The 22,872-nt window shown below is 37.3% G+C and overlaps 1 protein-coding gene across 1 annotated transcript in view; it reads left to right on the forward strand.

Moving 5' to 3' along the window:
• Nucleotides 1–22,872, forward strand: part of CCDC171 (coiled-coil domain containing 171) — a 304,666-nt gene that overhangs the window by 65,651 nt on the left and 216,143 nt on the right. Inside the window, exons 8-9 of the mRNA XM_064580122.1 lie at nt 4,908–5,000; nt 9,522–9,682. Coding sequence (XP_064436192.1) covers nt 4,908–5,000; nt 9,522–9,682 — 254 coding nt within the window. The remainder of the gene's footprint in view (nt 1–4,907; nt 5,001–9,521; nt 9,683–22,872) is intronic.

Genomic DNA, 22,872 nt, shown 5'->3' on the forward strand with positions numbered 1-22,872 from the left:
CACAGAGTTGTGCAACCATTACCACTATCTAATTCCAGAACATTCTCATCACCCCAGTAAGAAACTTCATGTCTGTTAGCAGTCACTGCCCATTCCTCCCTCCCACCCTAGCTGCTGGCAACCACTAACACACTTTCTATCCCTATGGATTTGCCTGTTCTGGACATTTCATATAAATGTCGTCTTTTGTGTCTAGTTTCTTTCACTTAACATATATTTTCAAGGTTCATCTATGTCACAGCATGTATTGGTACTTAATTTTTTTTTTTTTTTGGCTGAATAACATTCCATTGTAGGGATATACCATATTTTGTTCAGTTGATGGACATTTAGGTTGTTTCTACCTTTTGGCTATTTTGAAAAATGCTGATATGAACATTTGTGTATAAGTCTTTGTTTGAACGTTTTTATTTCTCTGGAGTATATATCCAGGAGTGGAAATGCTGGATCATATGGTAACTCTGTTTAATTTTTTAAGAAACCGACGAACTGTTTTCCATAGTGGTGCCACCAGTTTACATTCCCACCAGTAATGTATGAGGTTTCCAATTTCTCTACATCCTTGCCAGTATTGTTATTTTCCATTTTTTAAATTATAGCTAGCCTAGTGTGCATGGAGATGTATCTCTTTGTGGTTTGGGTGTGCATTTCCCTGATAACTAATAACGTTGGCCATCATTTCATATACTTACTGGCCATTTTCATATCTTCTTTGGAGAGTTGTCTGTTTAAGCCCTTTACTCATTTACTTTTTATTTATTTTATTTAAAAAAATATTTTATTTATTTGAGAGAGAGCGAGAGAGATTGAGTGAGTGAGGGGAGGGGCAGAGGGAGAAGCAGACACTTAACTGACTGAGCCACCCAGGCTCTCCTACTCATTTTTTAAAGAATTGAATTGTTTATCTTTTTATTGTAAGAGTTCTTCGTATATTTTGCATACTAGACTCTTATCAGATACATGATTATCTTCTCCTGTCCTCTAGGTTGCCTTTCACTTTCTGATAAAGTTCTCTGATGCTCAAAATTTAAAATTTTGATGAAGTCTAATTTATCTATTTTTTTTTCTTTTGTGGCTCATGCTTTTGGGTGTCATATTTCAGAATCTGTTGCCAAATCATGAGTTCATTCTATGTTTTCGTCTAAGAGTTTTATGGTTTTAGCTTTTATATTTGGCCATTGATCCTTTTTAATTCATTTTTATATATGATGTGAGGTAGGGATCCAAATTGATTTTTTTTGCATGTGTATATCTCATTGTCTCAGCACTGCTTAATGAAAAAATGATTCTTTCTCATTGAATAGTCTTGGCTCTCTTGTCAAAAATCAATTGACCATTGATACATGGGTTTATTTCTGGACTCTCACTTCTTTTCTATGGATCTATATGTCTGTCCTTATGCCAGTTCCACAGCGTTTTGATCACTATAGCTTTGTAGTCGTATTGAAATCAGGAAATGTGAGTCTTCCAACTTTGTTCTTCCTTTTCAAGATTGTCATGTTAACTTTTTGAGAAGTGCTTTAGTAAAATTGTTTGGCTTTAATCCTGTGTTTTTCACACACTTATAATGATGAAATTGCTTTTTCATATAACAGCTAATTACATCCCATGGGACTAATATTTGGTGTGAAACATGTTTTGAGAAAGGTGGTAGTGAGTATGAAGGGAATATTTGCTTCAATTATCTTAATATTTCAACAATATAGGTAGGAATTGATTGATTTAAACTCCCACCTTCCCACTGACTTTTTCTGCTTAGGTATGAACGGCTTAATTCATTCTAGTGATTTTTTGTCATCAAAATATAATTTTGTTAGGTAAATAATGATACCAGCACCATACTTTCCCACCATACTTCCTTTGCTGTGGTTTCCATTTAAAAATTTTTTCAATATGGAAAATTTTAATTATGCATGAAAGTAGAGAGAATACTAAAATGAACCTCATGTGCCTGTCACTCAGCTTTAACAATGATCAACTAAAGGCCAGTATTATTTCATGAATATCAACTTCCTCTTGTAACTCCCAGCTTGATTATTTGAAAGCAAATCCAGACATCATATAATTTCATCCATGAGCACTTTAAGAATATATTTCAAAAAGATAGGAGTTAAAAAAAATACCAATTATTAAACTTTTTTAAAGTAAGCTCTACACCCAATGTGGGGCTTGAACTCATGACCCTGAGATCAAGAGTTGTATAATCTACCAACTGAGCCAGCCAAGCACCTCAATACCAATTATAACTACACCTAAAAAAATAATAAATAACTCCTTAGTTTTATATTTTTCATTTCCAGTTTTTTTGAATCTCAAGTCTTGAGCTATCAGACTAAATTATGAATATTTACCAGTTTTGTCTTTCAGTGGAATGCCTGTTATTTCAAAATACTCTAGTAGTATAGAATATAAATGTCAGATTTTACCTTTAAAGATATTATACTCTACTAACTTAAAAAATCATTTTATTGTTTTGGGTTTAAATTATCTTTAGACCCAAAAGATCACATTTGGACTTATTGTTTTGTCTGCCTTCTAGAAAAAAAGTCTTTCCTAGTAACTCATTAAGAGAGTTAACTCATTAAAAAATATTATCGACAGGGTTGCAGAATCTAAGTAAAGCAAATAAGTCAGTGTAAAAAAATATTTTGTGAGTTTCATATCTGTGAAACACAGAGTGATTGAATCCCGAAGCAGAATTGCTTCTTGATTATGAAGGCCATTAGTAGCAAGAGGTATCTACAAAGGCCTCTAGAGAAGAAGGAATATTTGTGTTTATACTCTACTCTATAATAAGATATTACAGGAATCTCCTTCGCTCAAAGAAAAGTGTAGTCATTTATTATTCACAGACGGCTTGTTTGTGAATTATCCAGTTTTTACTTATGCTCCTTCTTGCTGAGATTCTGTAAAAAAAAAAAAAAAAATTGTGGAAGGAAAGAGGAAAAACCAATTAATCAAGTTGTGTATTTAAAAAAAACTTCAGCTTAGGCTAAATGATAAAGTAAAGATAATTAATAGAAACTTATTTCTTGTCCAGAAGTTACTTGAAAAGGAAATCTAATTAGTAATTCCTTACTCCGTCATTGTTGAACCATCTTTATTTGACAGGTAGGACTCTAGGCATGGCTTTGCTACTGTTATCCTGAGACATCTGCAGTGCGGGTCCCTGTAGCACTACTTGCCCAGCCCCCAACAGGCTTTTGGTCATGACCAGTTCCCTCTTTGGGACGAGGAATCCAGTGCTTCCCAGGCTTGCATTTTCTCAACAGAATTGGCCTTCAGAAATAAGGCTCCTGACTTCTGATTCTGGCCAGAAGTTTACGCTTGCCTAAAAATTGATAAAGTAGACTTCATCATAATGAAAACTTTTGCTTTGTGAAAGACATTGTTAACAGTATGAAGATACAAGCTGTAGGCTTGGAGTAAATACTTGCAAATCACATATCCAGTAAATGACTTGCATGCAGATTATATAAACTCAAAACTCAATAATAAGAAAACAAACAACCCAGTTAAAAAATGGGGAAAAGATCTGAACAATACTTCGCCAAAGAAGATATACAGATGGTAAATAAATATATGAGAAGATGCTCAATGTCATTAGGGAAATGCAAATTGAAACTGAAATGGAATGCCATTACATGCCTGTTTGAATGTCTTAAGCCCCCTCCTCCCCCTAAATGAAAAAGCAAAAACTGACCATGCCAAGTGTTGGTGAGGTTGTATAAAATTATAAGCAATTTGGAAAAGTTTGGGAGTTTCATAAAACATTAAACATACACCCACCATGTGACCCCATCATTCTTCCCTTCGCTTTTTACCTCCGAGAAATCAAAGTGTTTGCCCATGCAAACACTTGTACACAAAGGCTCGTAGCAGTTTCATTTGTAATAGCACAAACTGGAAACAACTCAAATGTACATCAACTGGTGAACAGATAAATCGGTGTGGTGTATCAACACAGTGGAACTCTTTAACGATAAAAAGGAATAAACTATTGATAAATGCAACCACATGGTGAATCTCAAAATAGTTATGCTGGGAGAAAGAAGCCAGGCAATAAAGAGTACATGCTGTATGACTCAATTTATATGAAATTCTGGAAAATACGAAGTGATCGATAGTGACAAAAAACAGATCAGTGGTTACTTGGGGGTGGGGGTAGGGTGGTGAGGGCTGGATGAAGAAGTTACCAAGAGATATAAGGAATCTTTTAAGGGTCACAGAGGTATTTCTTATCTTCATTATGGCAGTGATTTCATGGGTGTATATATATATATATACTTATCAAATTACACACTTTTAAATATGTGCAGTTTATTATATATAGATTATACATCAATAAAAAAGAAAAAAAAGGCAAGGTCTGGAGCATTCTTCCTGAGCATGATTTTCACATGATTTTTTAACATGACTTTTACACTCTTGCAAAAGCAGAAAAAAACGAGGCTATAGTAATCTAAAGTGTGATCCATATTCACGTTTTTTAAAAGTTTTTAATTTTAATTCCAGTATAGTTTACATACAGTGCTATATTAGTTTCAGGTGTACAATGTTGTGATTCAACAGTTCTATACACTACTCAGTGCTCATCATGATGGAGTATACTCTTACTCCCCATCACCTATTTCACCCATCCCCCACGCACCTCCCGTCTGGTCACCATCAGTTTGTTCTCTATAGTTAAGTCTGTTTTTTGGCTTGTCTCTCTCTCTTTTTTCCTTTGTTCCTTTATTTTGTTTCTTAAATTCCATATATGAGTGAAATCATATGGTATTTGTCTTTTTGTAAGTGACCGATTTTGCTTAGCATTATACTCTCTAGCTCCATCCCTGTTGTTCCAAAGATCCATATCTACTTTAAATGCCAACGTTTGTGAGTTTAAACTTTTAATTTGTTTTCAGGCAACTACTCTAAGAGTGAGGAAATTAGAAGAAAATATTGAAGCAGAGAGAACCGCACATTTGGAATCAAAATTTAATTCTGAAATTATTCAGGTAAAACGTAAACAAAAATTTTTTTGTATGGATTTTATTAAGTTGGGAAAAGCAGCATTCTGTTCAGAGAAGTAAGGTTTACATTTAGAATGGGTAGCATAGGGGCACCTGGGTGGCTCAGTCAGTCAAGGCCCTGACTCTTGGTTTCGGCTCAGGTCATGATCTCAAGGTCATGGGATCGAGCCACGCGACGGGTTCCGAGCTCAGTGCAGAGTCTGCTTAGGATTCTCTCCCTCTCCCTTTGCCTCTCCCCAGTGCTCTCTCTCTCTCAAATAAATAAATAAATAAAATTTTAAAAAAAACGTAGCATATTATTAAGACACTCATTACTCTATTTGCTACCAGGATATAGTTGAGGATGGTTTTGTTAGAGAAGGGTTTGACACACTACAGCCCACAGGCCGTACCTCACCCACCACCTGTTCAAGGGAGGCTTTGTCTTGTCCGTGGGGCTTTTGTGCTGCAGTGGCAGAGGGGGATGGTTATGACAGAGACATTATGGCCTGCAAAGTCCAAAATATTTGTCATCTGGCCTCTTACAGAAAGATTTGCTGATCAGAGTGTTCTTTTCATCAACAGCCATGGGATGAATTTCTTTTTGAAAACATTTAAAAAATATGCACCTTCATTTATTGAGTATATATCCTGTGCACATTGCTTATCACTTGTATTAATAACTGAAGGTATAAAGGCGAAGAAACTACTCTTGGAACTTACTTCCATTATCAGAAATACTGTATATTTATCTGCATCTATATAGATATACAGATAAATGTATGGATAGAAATATAAAATACTAAAATACTATAAGAGCATAATAAAGATTAAATCTGGAGGGGAATTAATTGAAGTCATCCTAAGGAAAGTGTCCTCCACGTGTTAGAGAATCACAGGTAATTTCTCGGGGAAGTGAAGGCATTCCAACTGGGAGTTGGCAAACTACTGCCCACGGACCACGTCTGGCCCATGGCCAAGTTGTGTATAAAGTTTCATATAAAGTTCCAGAAATCTAAGTTCTTTAATTTAATTTTTTTTAAAGTAGGCTCCAAACCCAGCATGGGGCTTGAACTCAGAATTTTGAGATCAAGAGTCACAAGCCCTACTGACTGAGCCAGGCGCCCCTCAGTTCCTTAATTTAATTCAGATTTTTTTTTTTTTAAAGATTTTATTTATTTATTTGAGACAGAGAGAATGAGAGAGAGCACATGAGAGGGGGGAGGATCAGAGGGAGAAGCAGACTCCCTGCCGAGCAGGGAGCCCGATGCGGGACTCAATCCAGGGACTCCAGGATCATGACCTGAGCCGAAGGCAGTCGCTTAACCAACTGAGCCACTCAGGCGCCCTCAGATTTTTTTTTTTAAGACTTAGACTTTTCCCTTACATTAAATTTTAATTAATACAACTTGCAAAAATTTTACGTTATTGTTTAAACAGGTCTTAATATAGGATGCAACTAAACTTACAAGAATTTTATAATAAAAATTTTTAAAGCTTTTATCTTTAATGAAATGCCCTCTTTACCTGCAAAATTCTCAGATCCACGTATTTGAGTGTGTTTGTATTTTAAGCAAACTTGTGCAAGTTATGCTTGGAGCCCAATGCGGGGCTTGAACTCACGACCCCGAGATCAAGACCAGAGCTGAGATCAAGAGTCGGACACTTCGCCGACTGAGACACCCAGGTGCCCCTAAGCTTTTTTTTTTTTTTTAAATGATTGAATCACTCCAAATGGCATCAATAAGCAATAAGGCAAAAGTTTTAAGTTTATTAAAGAAGTATAATTCAAAATTAAGTTTTTCATTGTAGTTATAATTTATACCTGGGATATATAGTTAATAGCTATAAAAATAAATATTGTTACATGTATTCTTTTACTCATATAGTTTAAACTGATATTTGAGGGGTGCCTGGCTGGCTCAGTCTTTAAGTGTCTGCCTTCGGCTGAGGTCATGATCCCAGGGTCCTGGGATCGAGTCCCGCATCGGGCTCCCTGCTCTGCGGGAAGCCTGCTTCTCCCTCTCCCACTCCCCCTGCTTGTGTTCCCTCTCTTGCTGTGTCTCTCCCTCTCTCTGTCAAATAAATAAATAAAATCTTTAAAAAAATAAATAAAAAGTAAAATTAATATTTGATATTTAACTTCGTGGTATGACTCAGAAAAAAAGCCAAAGTTTATATTTGAACCATATATCTATAAATATTGATAAGTATTTTCAATGAGGTACATCTAGTTAAATTCAGTTTCAGATTAGTTTAAAAGCAAATGAGACTACTAAATAGTTGTAATTAATCACCATCTTATCATAAACTGTAGTTAAATGTATGTTTGAAGTATTCTGTTGTTAAATTTGGTCTTATAAAAATGGTAAAGTAGAATCAGAGAGTTGACTCAGAGTTATTAATTTGAAGCCTATTTCTCTTTCAGTTGGATTGATTTATCATTTGTGATTGAGTGTGCTTATTTTCTGAAAGAAGATAGCGATGCAGACAGAAGAAAATGTTTCCTAGATTTATTATTTTACCTGTCAACATTGGTTTTAGACAAAATAGCAAAGAAAAATAAAGTTTAAAAGACCAAATTTGAAAATTTACCAAGCTGTATCTCCAGATCTATTCTATGTCCTTACTTTAGTGTAAGAATGTTTTGATTATTCCAAAATATTTTTGAATAATTACAAATAATAATTCTGGTGCTTATTATTTATATAGGTTAATTTACAAAACATTTTCATGTTGTCCTTTTCTTGATGATTTCATCTTTCTTACCTCGAATTGTCGTTTGCCATCCCCAGGAGACTTGGTCATAGCTTTTCTCTGATTTCATGGCCCTTTGTGCCTGCTTCTGTGATAGGAAGCACTCACATTCTGTCATGGTCTCTCCTCTCCTAAAGACTAGGAGCTCCTCAAAACTAAGACTGTCTATTTTCAAGATTATTGTATAATATCTTGAGCACTAGCTCACTGCCTGGCACATATTAAGTGCTTAATAAATATTTACCCAAATATTTATTAAATAAGTACTACATATACATATATAATATTAAATATATATTAGATGAATATTATCTCATTAGATCTTTGTAACAACCCTGTAGATAGTCTGTTTATTATTATTACTATTATTTATTGTTTACAGATGAGGAACCTAAGGCCTTTGGAGTTTTAGTAATACGCCAAAGGTCTCATAAGTTAATTTGTAGAGCTGGAAGTTAAATGTGAGCTTTATGGTTCTAAAGCCCATATTCTATTTAGTGTAAATCATTTTCTACCACTCCCCACTTTTTCTGAGCCTTAGCAGTCTATTTTTTATTTTTAATTTAATTTTCTGAAAAAGGTAAAACATCCACATAGTTCAAAAATCAAAACAATATTAAATGATCGAGAACTCTTGCTTTCACTCCTGTCTCTCCCTTTGCTCTACCCTCTTGCCTGCTACTTAATTTTTTCCACTTGTTTACGCAAAATATAGCATACTACATACACTGATGTAGACTTTGCTTTTTCAGTCTGTGTTAACACCACATGGAGAACCACAGAGAGAACTTCCTTTTCAAGAGTTGTTTTGCAGCTTTTTTATAGCTGCATATTATTCTTTTATGGGAATGTACTTTATCTGTTCTACTGTCGATGTTTACATGGAATCTACTTTTCAAAGTGTTATTTTATGTAAAGTTTCAAGTATATACAAAAGTAGAGAGAATGGTAAAATGAACTCTGCACATAGCCATCACTTCAAGATTTACCTCAGGTTGGGGCATCTGGGTGGCTCAGTCTATTAAGCATCTGCTTTCGGTTCAGGTCATGATCCCAGGGTCCTGGGATCGAGCCCCGCATCGGGCCCCCTGCTCCGCGGGACGCTTGTTTCTCCCTCTCCCACTCCCCCTGCTTGTGTTCCCTCTCTCGCTGTGTCTCTCTCTGTCAGATAAATAAAATCTTTAAAAAAACAAAAAAGATTTACCTCAGGTCAATTGTGTTTTTTATCTGTTGCACCCATCTACTCCCTATCCCCATATCATTTTGAAGCCAATCCTAGATATCATGTAACTACACTCATAAATATTTTAGTCAAATAGTATTATTTGGTAATAAAAGTTTTACTTTTCTACAGTAAAAATCTCTAGGAATAAAAAAGATGTGTTATCTTTCATGGGTTTCTAAAGATGCCAATGTAATGATGTTTCTCATAAGTGAAGAATGCTTCCCTTTTGTTTTCCAAAACCACTAATTTCATTATGTTTTATAAAAGAAGTATCCAAATGGAATAGTAGGTCATAATTTGGCACTTTGATTAGGCATTTCCATAGCACGGTTAACTATTCTTCCACTCTTCCTCCCTTCCGTTAAACACGTTGAGAAAGGGAATACACTGTCTTTTGTTTATTTTCCCTTTTGAACGAAAGCAGAAAGGAAGAAGTGTTTGGATGAATGATAAACTGCTGCTGATAAAGTACTCTATTCCATTTGACTAGCCTGTGATGCTAGCATTTCCTTGCTTGTTTTAACTACTTCTCTGTCATCTGGTAGTTACGGATTCGAGACCTTGAAGGTGCTTTGCAGGTAGAAAAGGCCAGCCAAGCAGAAGCTGTTGCAGATTTGGAAATGATCAAGAATGAATTCAAAGAAGTTGAAAGTGCATATGAGCGAGAAAAGCATAACGCACAAGAGAGCTTTGCAAAACTGAGTTTGTAAGTGTTTTACTGTAAAATTCTTTATAAAGAATTTATGAAACTTACATAACTATGAATGTGTAGCATTTTAGATATAGCTCTCATTAATGTCTGTGCTAGGTTGGGGATAAAGGATTTTATAAAACATAACTATACTTCTTTGTATAGGTAAATATGGAAATGCTTTTTTGGATTTTGAAGTATCATGGCTATTCCAAGTAGTCTCTGAAATGCAGTTGTTACCCTAGAGAGTAAATATGTTAATGTATTTTGCATTTATTGATGTAATACAGTATCTTTAAAGATCTTGATCTCTAGGCCACCTAAAAAGGCCTGTGTGGAGATGGGTAATGTTTGAGATTTTCTCAAACTACAGAAATAATAGTAGTAGGGGCTAATACCACAGTGGTTAGTATACATTGTGGCTCATTTGCTTTCTAGCATTGCGTGATTTCATTCAATTTATAGAACGCCCCATGAGGTAGCTGCTCCTTTAATCCCTGTTTTACAGATGTGAAAATTGAGGCTTAATGGGGACACACAACTAGTAAGTGGTAGTCAGGGTCTTTTTGACTCCTACTGATTTTAACCTTTTTCAATTCAAAAGCCTCTCATCTGGAATGTTCTGTGGGATGCTTTAAGAAGTTTATAATTCTTTAATATGTTTCCAAAAAACTTTATAGTAGATATTTTAAACCATTTCTCCTGGTAGGGTGACATGCATACCACCATTAGTACATGACATGATAATAGGTTGGTGCATTAGAGTTAATGTATTTATTTTTAATGTTAGTTTGCATATGACAAATAGATAATGGTTTTCCATTTACAACAATAATATAAAGATTTCTCTTAAAATACTTCATTTAACCTAAGAAATGAATTAAAGTATTATTAAATAGTAGTGATTATTATGGGTGTGGCAAAATCATAAGCTGCACTTGAAAGACTGACTTGAAAGATTGATGTTGAAAGATAGACTCAAAATGGATGAAAGACCTAAATGTGAGATAAGAATCCATCAAAATCCTAGAGGGGAACACAGGCAGCACCTCTTCAACCTCAGCTACAGCAGCTTCTGGCTAGACATGTCTCCAAAGGTAAGGGAAACAGAGGCAAAAATGAACCATATGGACTTCATCAAGATAAAAAACTTTTGCACAGCAAAGGAAATAGTTGACAAACCAAAAGACAACCGACAGAATGGGAGAAGGTACTTGCAAATGTCTAATCAGATAAAGGGCTAGCATCCAAAATCTATAAAGAACTTATCAACAACCAAAGAACAAATAATCCTGTCAAGAAATGGGCAGAAGACATGAACAGACATTTCTGCAAAGATGACATCCAAATGGCTAACAGACACATGAAAAAGGACTCAACATCACTTGGCATCAGGGAAATACAGATCAAAACCACAGTGAGATACCATCTCACACCAGTCAGAATGGCTAAAATTAACAAGTCAAGAAATGACAGATGTTGGCAAGGATATGGAGAAAGGGGAACCCTCTTACACTGCTGGTGGGAATGCAAGCTGGTGCAGCCACTCTGGAAAACAGTATGGAGGTTCCTCAAAAAGTTTAAATTAGAGCTACCATACGATCCAGCAATTGCACTACTGGGTATTTACCCCAAAGATACAATGTAGTGATCCGAAGGGGTATGTGCACCCTGATGTTTATAGCAGCAATGTCCACAATAGCCAAACTATGGAAAGAGCCCACATGTCCATCGACAGATGAATGGATGAAGAAGATGTGGTGTATATATATACAATGGATTACTATTCAGCCATCAAAAGATTGGAATCTTGCCATTTGCAACAACATGGATGGAACTGGAGGGTATTTTGCTAAGCGAAATAAGTCAATCAGAGAAAGACAATTATCATATGATCTCACTCATATATAGAATTTAAGAAACAAAACAGAGGATCATAGGGGAAGAGAGGGAAAAAGAAAACAAGACAAAATCAGAGAGGGAGACAAGCCATAAGAGACTCTTAATCATAGGAAACAAACAGGGTTGCTGGAGGGGAGGGAGGTGGGGGGATGGGGTAACTGGGTGATGGACATTAAGGAGGGCACGTGATGTAATGAGCACTGGGTGTTATGTAAAACTGATGAATCACTGAATTCTACCTCTGAAACTAATAATATATGTTAGTTAATTGAATTTAAATAAAAAAAGAGACTGATGTTGAAAAATTTAAAATTCTCTGAGATTACTTTTAGTAGTAGTGCTTATAATATTTTAAACCAGTAATTCTTTTTTTAATAAAGATTTTATTTATTTATTTGAGAGAGACAGCATGAGCACAAGCAGGAAGAGGGGCAGAGGGAGAGGGAGAAGCAGACTACCCGCTGAGCAGGGAACCGGACGCCGGGCTTGATCCCAGGACCCCGAGATCATGACCTGAGGCAAACTCAGATGCTTAACCGACTAAACCAGCCACGTGCCCCTAAATCAGTAATTCTGAACTGAATTTTTTTGCTTCCTCTGGGATGACTTAGATGACATTCTGTGAATGTTATTCTTAAGACTTATCCTCTTTATTTCCTTTGAACCATTGTTTGAATCTGTCCATTTATATATAAATATGTTTGAAGGGGCTTTACGTAGAATATAGTGCAGGCTTCTTTACTGTTGCTTTGAGGTGATGATTAGGACCTACAAGTGAAACTGTTAGAAGTCAGACTGTACTCCCAACAATTAAAGCTTTCAATAATGAAATAATTGGCTTCTTTGGGGAAACTCGTGAATCTCCTGCCTTGGGAAGTTCAGAACAGAAAGTGGCTGATTCTTTGTCATGGATATTGAAGAAGAGAGTCCTGCAAAAGTTGGACTAGAGGAATTTTAAAGGACCTGCTAACAATTAAGCTTAAGATTTTTTTTTTTCTGGGGCACCTGGGTGGCTCAGTCATTGAGCGTCTGCCTTCGGCTTAGGTCATGATCCCGGGGTCCTGGGATCGAGCCCCGCAGCGGGCTCCCTGCTCAGTGGGGAGCCTGCTTCTCCCTCTCCCACTTCCCCTGCTTGTGTTCCCTCTGTGTCTCTCTCTGTCAAATAAATAAATAAAATCTTAAAAAAAAAAAAAGATTTTTTTTTCTAAATAAATTCTACCCACACCGTGGGGCTCGAACTCATGACCCCAAATCAAGAGTTGCATGCTTCACTGACTGAGCCACCTAGAAGCCCCAAGCTCCAAGATTTTAACCTGTATGCTTTTCTTTCTTTCTTTTTTTTAAATTTAAATTCTAGTTAGTTGACATACAGTTCAATATTGGTTCAGGAGTGGAGTTCAGTGATTCATCATTTACATATAACACCCAGTGCTCATCACAACAAGTGCCCTCTTTAATACCCATCACCCGTCTACCCCATCCAACCTATGTACTTTTCTAATCAGACCCCAAGGCAAATTTTTCCCTTAAATTTGTTTTGCTATTATTTGTGTTTTGGTGCTTGAAAAATTTTATGCATATTTTGTATTCCAATAAGTAGCAACTAACAATTCTAAATATTAGTTACATATTCCAACTAAGCACCAGCTAACAATCCTAAATACTTCAACATAACATCCCTTATCTGTTCTTTATCCCTATATAACTGTGCTATAATAATAAAGTTAATAATAATAAACAATAAAAATTAAATAATAATTAAAACCCAATATTCATTACTGCAACTCAGTTCCTATGACTTCTCTTCCCCATCACATCTTCCTTTTCTCTTTATATACTGTGACCACTACTTCTGTTCCAATGATGTGTGGTATTAGAAGGAATGATATGACATGAGGGGTGATTGGTTCAGTTATTTCATTTTCTACTTGTGTTTCTGACTTTCCTTCAGAATCTTCCTTAAAAAACATTTTAAAACGTTTTAGAGTCACAAATTCTCAAATATTAACTCTAAGTTTTGGATGTGTTCCAAAGAAACTTGGTTGATTTTAGGCCGTTAGGCCTTTAAGGTAAATGATATCTTTAATTTACAACTCTGAGAGCAGGAAGTTTTAGGGTAGGGTTGTTTTTTGTTTTAAATATTTTATTTAATTATTTGAGAGAGAGAAAAAGAGAGAGTACAAGCAGGGGGAGCGGCAGGCAGAGGGAGAAGCAGGCTCCCCGCTGAGCAGGGAGCCCGATGTGGGACTCGATCCCAGGACCCCAGGATCATGACCTGAGCCGAAGGCAGACACTTAACAAACTGAGCCACCCAGGCGCTCCCTGGTTTTCTTTTTTTAAAGGTTTAATTAATTAATTTATTTGACAGAGAGAGAGAGAAAGAGAAAGAGTGAGCGGGAGGGAGAGGGAGAGAGAATCTGAAGCAGACTCCACGCTGAGCACAGAGCCCGATGCCGGACTCGATCCCACTACCATGAGATTATGACCTGAACTGAAACCAAGAGTTGGATGCTTAACCAACTGAGCCACCCAGGCACCCCTCGGACATTGTTTTACCTGTTGGATAGAACTAACTTAGCAACTGGTAATAATGATGTTATAGAGAAAATGCTGCCTGAACTTTGCCCGTGGTTAAGTTTCTTAAGCTTGTTTTTTCCCCGAGTGGATCTAGGTCAGGAGAAAAAAGCTATGTGTGTAGTTTGGATTTATAATTTTGGTCAACAGTTTCATAACAGTGAACTTTCCTGCATGAAATTATTTTAGATGGAATATATATATGTATACATATGTTTTAGATGTATACATATATTTTATAAATATAAATACATTTATATATGTTTTACATATATATATTTTAAAGAGCTCAGCTAAGAATTTTTTAAATTTTATTTTATTATGTTATGTTTATCACCATACATTACATCATTAGTTTTGATGTAGTGGTCCATGATTCATTGTTTGCGTATAACACCCAGTGCTCCATTCAATATATGCCCTCTTTAATACCCATCACCAGGCTAACCCATCCCTCCACCCCTCTCCCCTCTAGAACCCTCAGTTTGTTTCTCAGAGTCCATAGTCTCTCATGGTTCGTCTCCCCCTCCAATTTCCCCCCGCTTCATTTTTCCCTTCCTACTATCTTCTGTTTTTTTTTTAGCATATAATGTATTATTTGTTTCAGAGGTGCAGGTCTGTGATTCATCAGTCTTACACAATTCACAGCACTCACCATAGCACATACCCTCCCCAATGTCTATCACCCAGCCACCCCATCCCTCCCACCCCCCACCACTCCAGCAACCCTCAGTTTGTTTCCTGAGATTAAGAATGCCTCATATTACTGAGATCATATGATACATGTCTTTCTCTGATTGACTTATTTCGCTTTCAGCTAAGAATTTGATAATAGTAACAGGCTATTTTAACAAATATGTATCTTATATATAAAATTTTAGATAGGATATATATCTGTTCTGTATTTCTGTAATAAAATTTTCTTTGTTAAAAATCTTTTTTTTTGCATCTCAAAGTTACAGTGTGAAACTAAAGCTTTTCAATAATATTTTTATTTTAGTTTTCTGTATGCCAGGTGTTCATTAGCTGTGGTAAATGATTGCTGGGCAGTGATGGGGGAAGGAGCTCATGGTAACTTTAAATCCAGTTTAAAATTAAATTAAATTTAAAACAGCCCTAGTCAAAGATATGATACTGAATGGACTGAATCTCAATTTATTTATTTCATTACACTCAACATTTAGGAACTTCTTTATTTTTTAAATATATCATCCAAACGTATAAAAATAACAAAAGTATTATAATTTATTGGCAGTATTATTGTGTATATTCTGGATAAAAGACCAAAGATGGTTATTTGTTAAAGTAGCCTGTGGTGAAGTTCTTAGTTGAGCTCTTTTAGAAAAATAATAGAATGGGAATCCAGTAGGAAAGAAGGCATCTTAACTACAGGTTTCCTTCCTCTCCCTTTGTCTTCTTACCTAAATCCTCCACCTGCCAAGTCCTGGCGCTTCTCCATTGGAATTCAGAGTCGGGGCTCCCTCTAACCTTGGTTATACTCCCAGCAGACTCCTTCCCCTTGGTGGGGCTTTGCCAGAAGCCTCGGAGCCGATGACTTCCAGGGTTGTGTGTGACATTGCTGACAGCGAGGAGTGTCCCCCATTTCAGTGGACCCAGTTCGAGCTTGAACCCAGCACCAGATGACGGAGGCATTTAATTTTATATTTGCTGAGTGGTAATAATTTTTCATTAAAATTGTGGCTTTATCAAATTAGCTGGTACATAGTCTAAAAAATAAAATGGCCCTGCAAGGTCAACAGTTTCATTCCCCTTGCCCTCTACTACCTGTTTCCACTTCCTCGGGGCAACCGCTTTTAATTCTTATTGCTGTTCCTTCTGATGTTTAACTTCCTGTTTCTGAGTAACATGCATATCCTTCCATGTTTTCAACTTCCACTGTTAGATATTATCTGTTGCCCCCTTCCCCCACCGCTTACTCATTATCTCCATTGTATCCTTCCCCCCCACAGCACAACTGTGGGGCTCAAAGACTAGAGTTTTAGAGGTCCACAGCGTGGCTGGCGTGGAGCCCTGAGGGTGCTACAGTGCTCCTTGGAGAAGGCAGCCAGGAAACCTGGGGGCAGACGGTGTGATCTGAGGATTGCCTGAGACACACGGGGAGAGAAGGTTTCCCCTTCTTGGAGCACATCTAAAGAGGTGACATTGCCTCCTGGGGATGAAAGTGCCAGTGGGTGCCATTTTTCTCCCCTGCCTCTCAGCATAGGCGCAGAGACGCCTGCTGAGGGCGGCTAACCTGGACACTGGCTCGTTAGTGTGTGTTCTCTGCTCCTGTGCTCTGGTGTGACTGCTCTTCTGGGTCAAACCTACATCAATCCCAGCACAGCAAGACCCTCCCCCAGAAGAGCAGTGCAGGTCCCCACCACACCAGGTCCTTAAGGTTTGGAATTTTAAAATTCAGCCAGCTTGGCAGTGATAGAACCCATAGTGCACTGCTCCAGGTGGGCAAGCAACCTGGACACAGACAGTGTGAGCCCCACTGGTTGCAAAAACTCATGAAAATCAGCCCCCCTCATTTTCCCAGGTAATGGCTTTGGGGAAGTATTCTCCTTGTGCATTTCCCTGTGCGCTCTTCTCTCACTCACCTTTCTCCATGACCAGGGCTCCTTCCCCTCCACAGCATCCGCAATCCATTTCTCCCCCAAACCACATCCCCGCACTTCCTACCTTCCACAAAGTGGCCTCGTCTTTCCCTCCAGTTCTGCAGTTTGTTCTGTCAGTCCTCAGATCAATTTCTTGGGTATTCAGAATGATTTGACATTTATCTAGCTGTGTTTGAGGGACCAGGCAAGCCTAAGGTCCTCCTGCTAATCCAACATCTTAGCTTCCCCCCATCCCCCACCACATGAAATTCTTTTCAAAAGATTTGCCTTCCTATTTAAATTTTGCTCAGGCTGGAATTAAACTGTATTTACATTCTTGTATGGACATCTGATGAAAGGCAGCTTAGAAGTATTTCCGTTTAAAATTTGTTGTAGATAATCCACCAATGGGTAATTTTAATTAAAATTAAAGGGTTGTTACTATTTTTAATCTCAGCTCTTCCTGATGAACATAGTAGACCTGTTTCCTATGATTTTGAAGCTGTAATGCAGGAGATAAAGTGATGCAGTGACCTAACAAACACCCGGGACTCAGAGGGGAAATTGTTCAGTCTTCTGGGAGGGCTTCCCAGCAGCAAGCAGGAATTCCCCTCTCCAGGGACAAAGGAGCTGGCTGGCACCACTTCTCTCCCTTGCCCCTCAGCATAAACTAACTTCAGTAAACAGCACAGCACCAACACTGGCTGCCTAACCTGCTTATACCAAGTCTCCACCCCCCCCCCCCGTGCTCCACTGGTACTGCCTTTCTCAGGCAAGTGTGCCAAAGAACCAGTGCAGTGGGCCCCTCCCCCAGAAGACCAGCACAAAGTCCTTCATGCACCATATCTACTGACCATAGAGTTCTTCAAAGCTTTAGTTCTAGTGGAAATAGCATCAGGTTTCTTAACAAGCAGACCAGAGCACACCTAGTTAAATCACACCATACTCTGGCCAAGGTCCAAACACTCCCCACTGCAGGCAAGGAGAAACTCGGCAGACCACTGACCTGAGAGATAGAGCAACCAAAACACAGCAGCAGAGTGCACCCAAAACACACCAGAGATACTTCCTGAAGCGCCAGGCCCTGGACATTATATGACCTCTTCTTTATAAGGCCATTACTCTCAGAAGCAGGAAACATAACAGGCTTTCCTAACACACAGAAGAAAACAGTGACCTAGACAAAATGCCAAGATGGAGGAATTCATCCCCAAAGAAAGAACAAGATAAGGTCATGGCCAAGGATCTAATTGAAACAGATAAAAGTCTGATCCTGAATTTAAAGCAACAGTCGTAAGGATAGTAGCTGGGCTTGAGAAAAGCATAGAAGAATCAGGGAGACCCTTAACCAACTGAGCCACCCAGGTGCCCCGAATCAGGGAGACCCTTACTGCAGAGATGAAAGAGCTAAAAACAAATCAGGCTGAAATAAAAATGTGATAACCAAGATTCGAAACCAACTGGATGTAATGACCTAAAGGATGGAAGAAGCAGAGGAAGGAATAAGTGATATAGACGATAGAATTATGGAAAATAATGAAGCTGAACAAAAGAGGGAAAGAAAAATCTTAGATCACAGAAGTAGACTTAGGGAACTCAGTGACTCCAAAAAGTGTAATAACATTCATATCATAGGAGTCCCAGAAAAAGAAGAGAGAGAAAAAGGGGCAGAAAGTTTGCTTGAGGAAATTATAGCTGAAAACTTCCCTAATCTGGGGAAGGAAACAGACACCCAAATCCCGGAGGCACCGAGAACTCCCATCAAAATCAACAAAAGCAGGCCAACAACAAGACATAGTGTAGTTAAATTTGCAAAATATAGAAATAAAGAAAAAATCCTGAAAGCATCAAGACATAAGGGAAAACCAATAAAGTTAGCAGCAGATCTTTCTACAGAAACTTGGCAGGCCAGAAGAGAGGGGCATGATATATTCAACATGCTGAATGGGAAAAATCTGCAGTCAAGAATAATCTATCCAGCAAGGCTGTCATTCAGAATAGAAGGAAAGATAAAGAGTTTCCCACACAACAAAAACTAAAGGAGTTTGTGACCACTAAACCAGCCCTGCAAGAAATATTAAAGGGGACTCTTCTAGTGGGAAAGAAAGACCAAAAGCAACAAAGACTAGAAAGGAACAGAGAAGATCTTCAGAAACAATGACAAAACAAGTAATAAAGTGGCACCAAATTCATATCTATCAATAATTACTCTGAATGTAAGTGGATTAAATGCTCCAATCAAAAGACATAGGGTGTCAGAATGGATAAAAAAAACATGACCCATCTGTATGTTGCCTACAAGAGACTCATTTTATATTTATTTTTAAAAGATTTTATTTTTAAGTAATCTCTACACCCCACATGGGCTCGAACTTACAGCTCTGAGATCAAGAGTTGCATGCTCTACCAGTTGAGTCGCCAGGTGCCCCAAGAGACTCATTTTAGACCCAAAGACACCTGCAGATTGGAAGTGAGCAGATGGAAAAACATTTATCATGCAAAAGCACATCAAAAGAAGGCCAGAGGAGCCATACTTATATCAGACAAACTAGATTTTACTTATTTATTTTAATTAAAATTTTTTTAAAAAAGATTTATTTATTTATTTTAGAGAGAGTGAGAGCATGAGTAGGAGGAACAGAGGGAGAGAGAGAGAGAATCCCAAGCAGACTCCACCCTGAGCGCAGAGCCTGATGTGGGGCTTGATCCCAAGACCCTGAGATCACAACCTGAGCTGAAACTAAGAGTCAGATGCTCAACCAACTGCGCCACCCAGGCACCCCCAGACAGACTTGATTTTAAACCAAAGACTCTAACAAGAGATGAAGAAGGGCATTACATCATAATTAAGGGGTCTATCCAACAAGAAGATCTAACAATTGTGGATATTTATGCTCCCAACTTGGGAGCACCCAAATATATAAAACAATTAATAACAAACATAAAGGAACTCATAATAATACAATAATAGTAGGGGACTTAACATCCCACTTACATCAATAGACAGATCATTTAAATAGAAAATCAACAAGGGAACAATGGCTTTTAATGACACACTGGACCAGATGGCCTTAACAGATATATTCATTCAGAACATATCATCCTAAAGGGCAGAATACATATTCTTTTTAAGTGCACATGGGGCATTCTCCAGAGGAGATCACATACTAGGTCACAAATCAGGGCTCAACAAGTACAAAAAGATTGAGATCATATCATTCATGCATATTTTCCAAGCACAACACTATGAAACTTGAAATGATCCACAAGAAAAAAATCTAGAAAGACCACAAATACATGGAGGTTAAAGAAGATCCTACTAAAGGATGGATGGGTCAACCAGGAAATTAAAGAAAAAATTAAAAAAAAAAAAACGTGGAAGCAAATGAAAATGAAAACACAATGGTCCAAAACCTTTGATGTAGCAAAAGTGGTCCTAGGAGGGAAGTATATAGCAATACAGGCCAACTTCAAGAAGTAAGAAAAATCTCAAGCAACCTAACCTTATACTTAAAGAAGCTAGAAAAAGAACAACAAATGAAGCCTAAGGCCAGCAGAAGAAGAGAAATAATAAAGATTAGGGCAGAAATAAATGATACAGAAACAAACAAACAAAAAAAGCCCAGTAGAACAGTTCAATGAAACCAGGAGCTGGTTCTTTGAAAAAATTGATAAAATGATAAATCCATCACCAGACTTATCCAAAAGAAGAGAAAGGAACCAATAAATAAAAGCACGAATGAGAGAGGAGAAATAACAACCAAAACCACAGAAATACAAACAATTATAAGAGAATATTATGAAAAAATTGTATGTCAATAAATTGGACAATTTGGAAGAAATGGGTAAGTTCCTAGAAACATATAAACTACCAAAATTGAAATAGGGAGAAATAGAAAAATTGAACAGACTGATAGCCAGCAAAGAAATTGAATCAGTAATCAAAAATCTTCCAACAAACAAAAGTCCAGGGCCAGATGACTTCACAGGGGAATTCTACCAAACATTGAAAGAAAACTTAATACCTATTCTTCTCAAACTATTTCAAAGAATAGAAATGGAAGGAAAACTTCCAAACTCATTCTATGAGGTCAGCATTACCCTGATTCCAAAACCAGAAAAAGACTCCACTAAAAAAGAGATCTATAGGCCAATATCCCTGATGAACATGGATGTAAAAATTCTCAAGAAAATACTAGCAAATCAAATCCAACACTAAATTAAAAGAATCATTCACCACGATCAAGTGGGATTTATTCCTGGGTTGCAACGGTGGTTCAGTATTTGCAAGTCAATCAACATGATACACCACATTAATAAGAGAAAGGATAAGAACCATATGATCTTCTCAATAGATACAGAAAAAACATTTGACAAAGTACAGCATCCATTCTTGAGAGAAGTCCTCAACAAAGTAGGGATAGAGGCAACACACCTCAACATAATAAAGACCATATATGAAAAACCCACAGCTAATATCATCCTCAGTGGGGAAAAACTGAGAGCTTTTCCTATATGGTCAGGAACAAGATAGGTATGTACATTCTTATCACTGTTATTTAATCTAACCACTTCTTTCACTGGAAGTCCTAGCTTCAGCCTTCAGACAATAAAAAGAAATAAAAGGCATCCAAATCGGCAAGGAAGAAAGTCAAACATTCACTCTTTACAGATAACATGATACTCTATGTAGAAAACCTGAAAGACTCCACCGAAAAATTGCTAGAACTGATACACGAATTCAGTAAAGTCTCAGGATATAAAATCAACATTCAGAAATCTGTTGCATTTCTATACACCAATAATGAAGCAGCAGAAAGAAAAATCGAGAAATCGATCCCATTTACAATTGTACCAAAAACCATAAGATACTTAGGATTAAACTTAATGAACTTTGAAAACTGTAAAACACTTAAGACAGAAATCAAAGATGACACAAAGAAATGGAAAAACATTCCACTTCTCATGGATTGAAAGAACAAATATTGTTAAAATGTCTATCCTACCCAAAGAAATCTACACATTTAATATAATCCCTACCAAAATACCACCAGCATTTTTCACAGAGCTAGAACAAACAATCCTAAAATTTGTATGGAATCAAAAAAGACCCCGAATAGTCAAAGAAATCTTGAAAAAGAGAAGTAGAACTGGGGGCATCACAATTCTGGACTTGAAGTTATATTAAAAAGCTATAGGGATCAAGACAGTGTGGTACTGGCTCCAAAACAGACATAAATCAATGGAACAGAATAGAAAACCCAGAAACCCAGAAATAGAAAACCCACAACTGGATGGTCAACAAATCTTTGGCAAAGCAGGAAAGAAAATTCAATGAAAAAAAGATAGTCTCTTCAACAAATGGTGTTGGGAAAACTGGACAGCAACATGCAAAAGAATAAAACTGGACCACATTCTTACACCATACACAAAAATAAATTAAAAATGGATGTAAGACTTAAAAGTGAGACAGGAAACCATCAAAATCCTAGAGGAGAACATAGTCACCTCTTTGACATCGTCTGTAGCAACTTCTTTTTCTTTTTTTAAAAAAAGATTATTTATTTGAGAGAGAGAGAGAGCGAGAGCGAGAGCGAGAGCATGCATGAATGGGAGGGGCAGAGGGGGAGGGAGAGAGAATCTCAAGCCGACTCTATGCTGAGCATGGAACCGGATGTGGGGCTCGATCTCACAACCCTGAGATCATGACCTGAGCTGAAACCAAGAGTCAGATGCCCAACCTACAGTGCCACCAGGTGCCCCATATGATTTCATTTATGTGTAGAATTTAAGAAACAAAACAGATGAACATAGGGGGAAAAAAAGAGAGGGAGACAAACCATAAGAGACTCTTAACCATAGAGAACAAACTGAAGGTTCCTGATGGGAGGCGGAGGTGGGCAGGGGAATGGGTTAAATGGGTGATGGGCATTAAGGAAAGCACTTGTGATGAGCACTGGGTATTGTATGGAAGTGATGAATCACTAAATTCTACACCTGAAACTAATATTACACTGTATGTTAACTAAGTGGAATTTAAATAAAAACTTGAAAAAAAACCCCCAAAAGTAAAGAATTTCATGTGTTTTCACAGTGAATGTGAATGATTTTTGATGATTCTTTCTTTTG

This window comes from Mirounga angustirostris, unplaced genomic scaffold (assembly GCF_029215605.1).
Source record: "Mirounga angustirostris isolate CCGP_5_RB_7025 unplaced genomic scaffold, mMirAng1.0.hap1 SCAF_15, whole genome shotgun sequence".
Classification (NCBI taxonomy): domain Eukaryota; kingdom Metazoa; phylum Chordata; class Mammalia; order Carnivora; family Phocidae; genus Mirounga; species Mirounga angustirostris.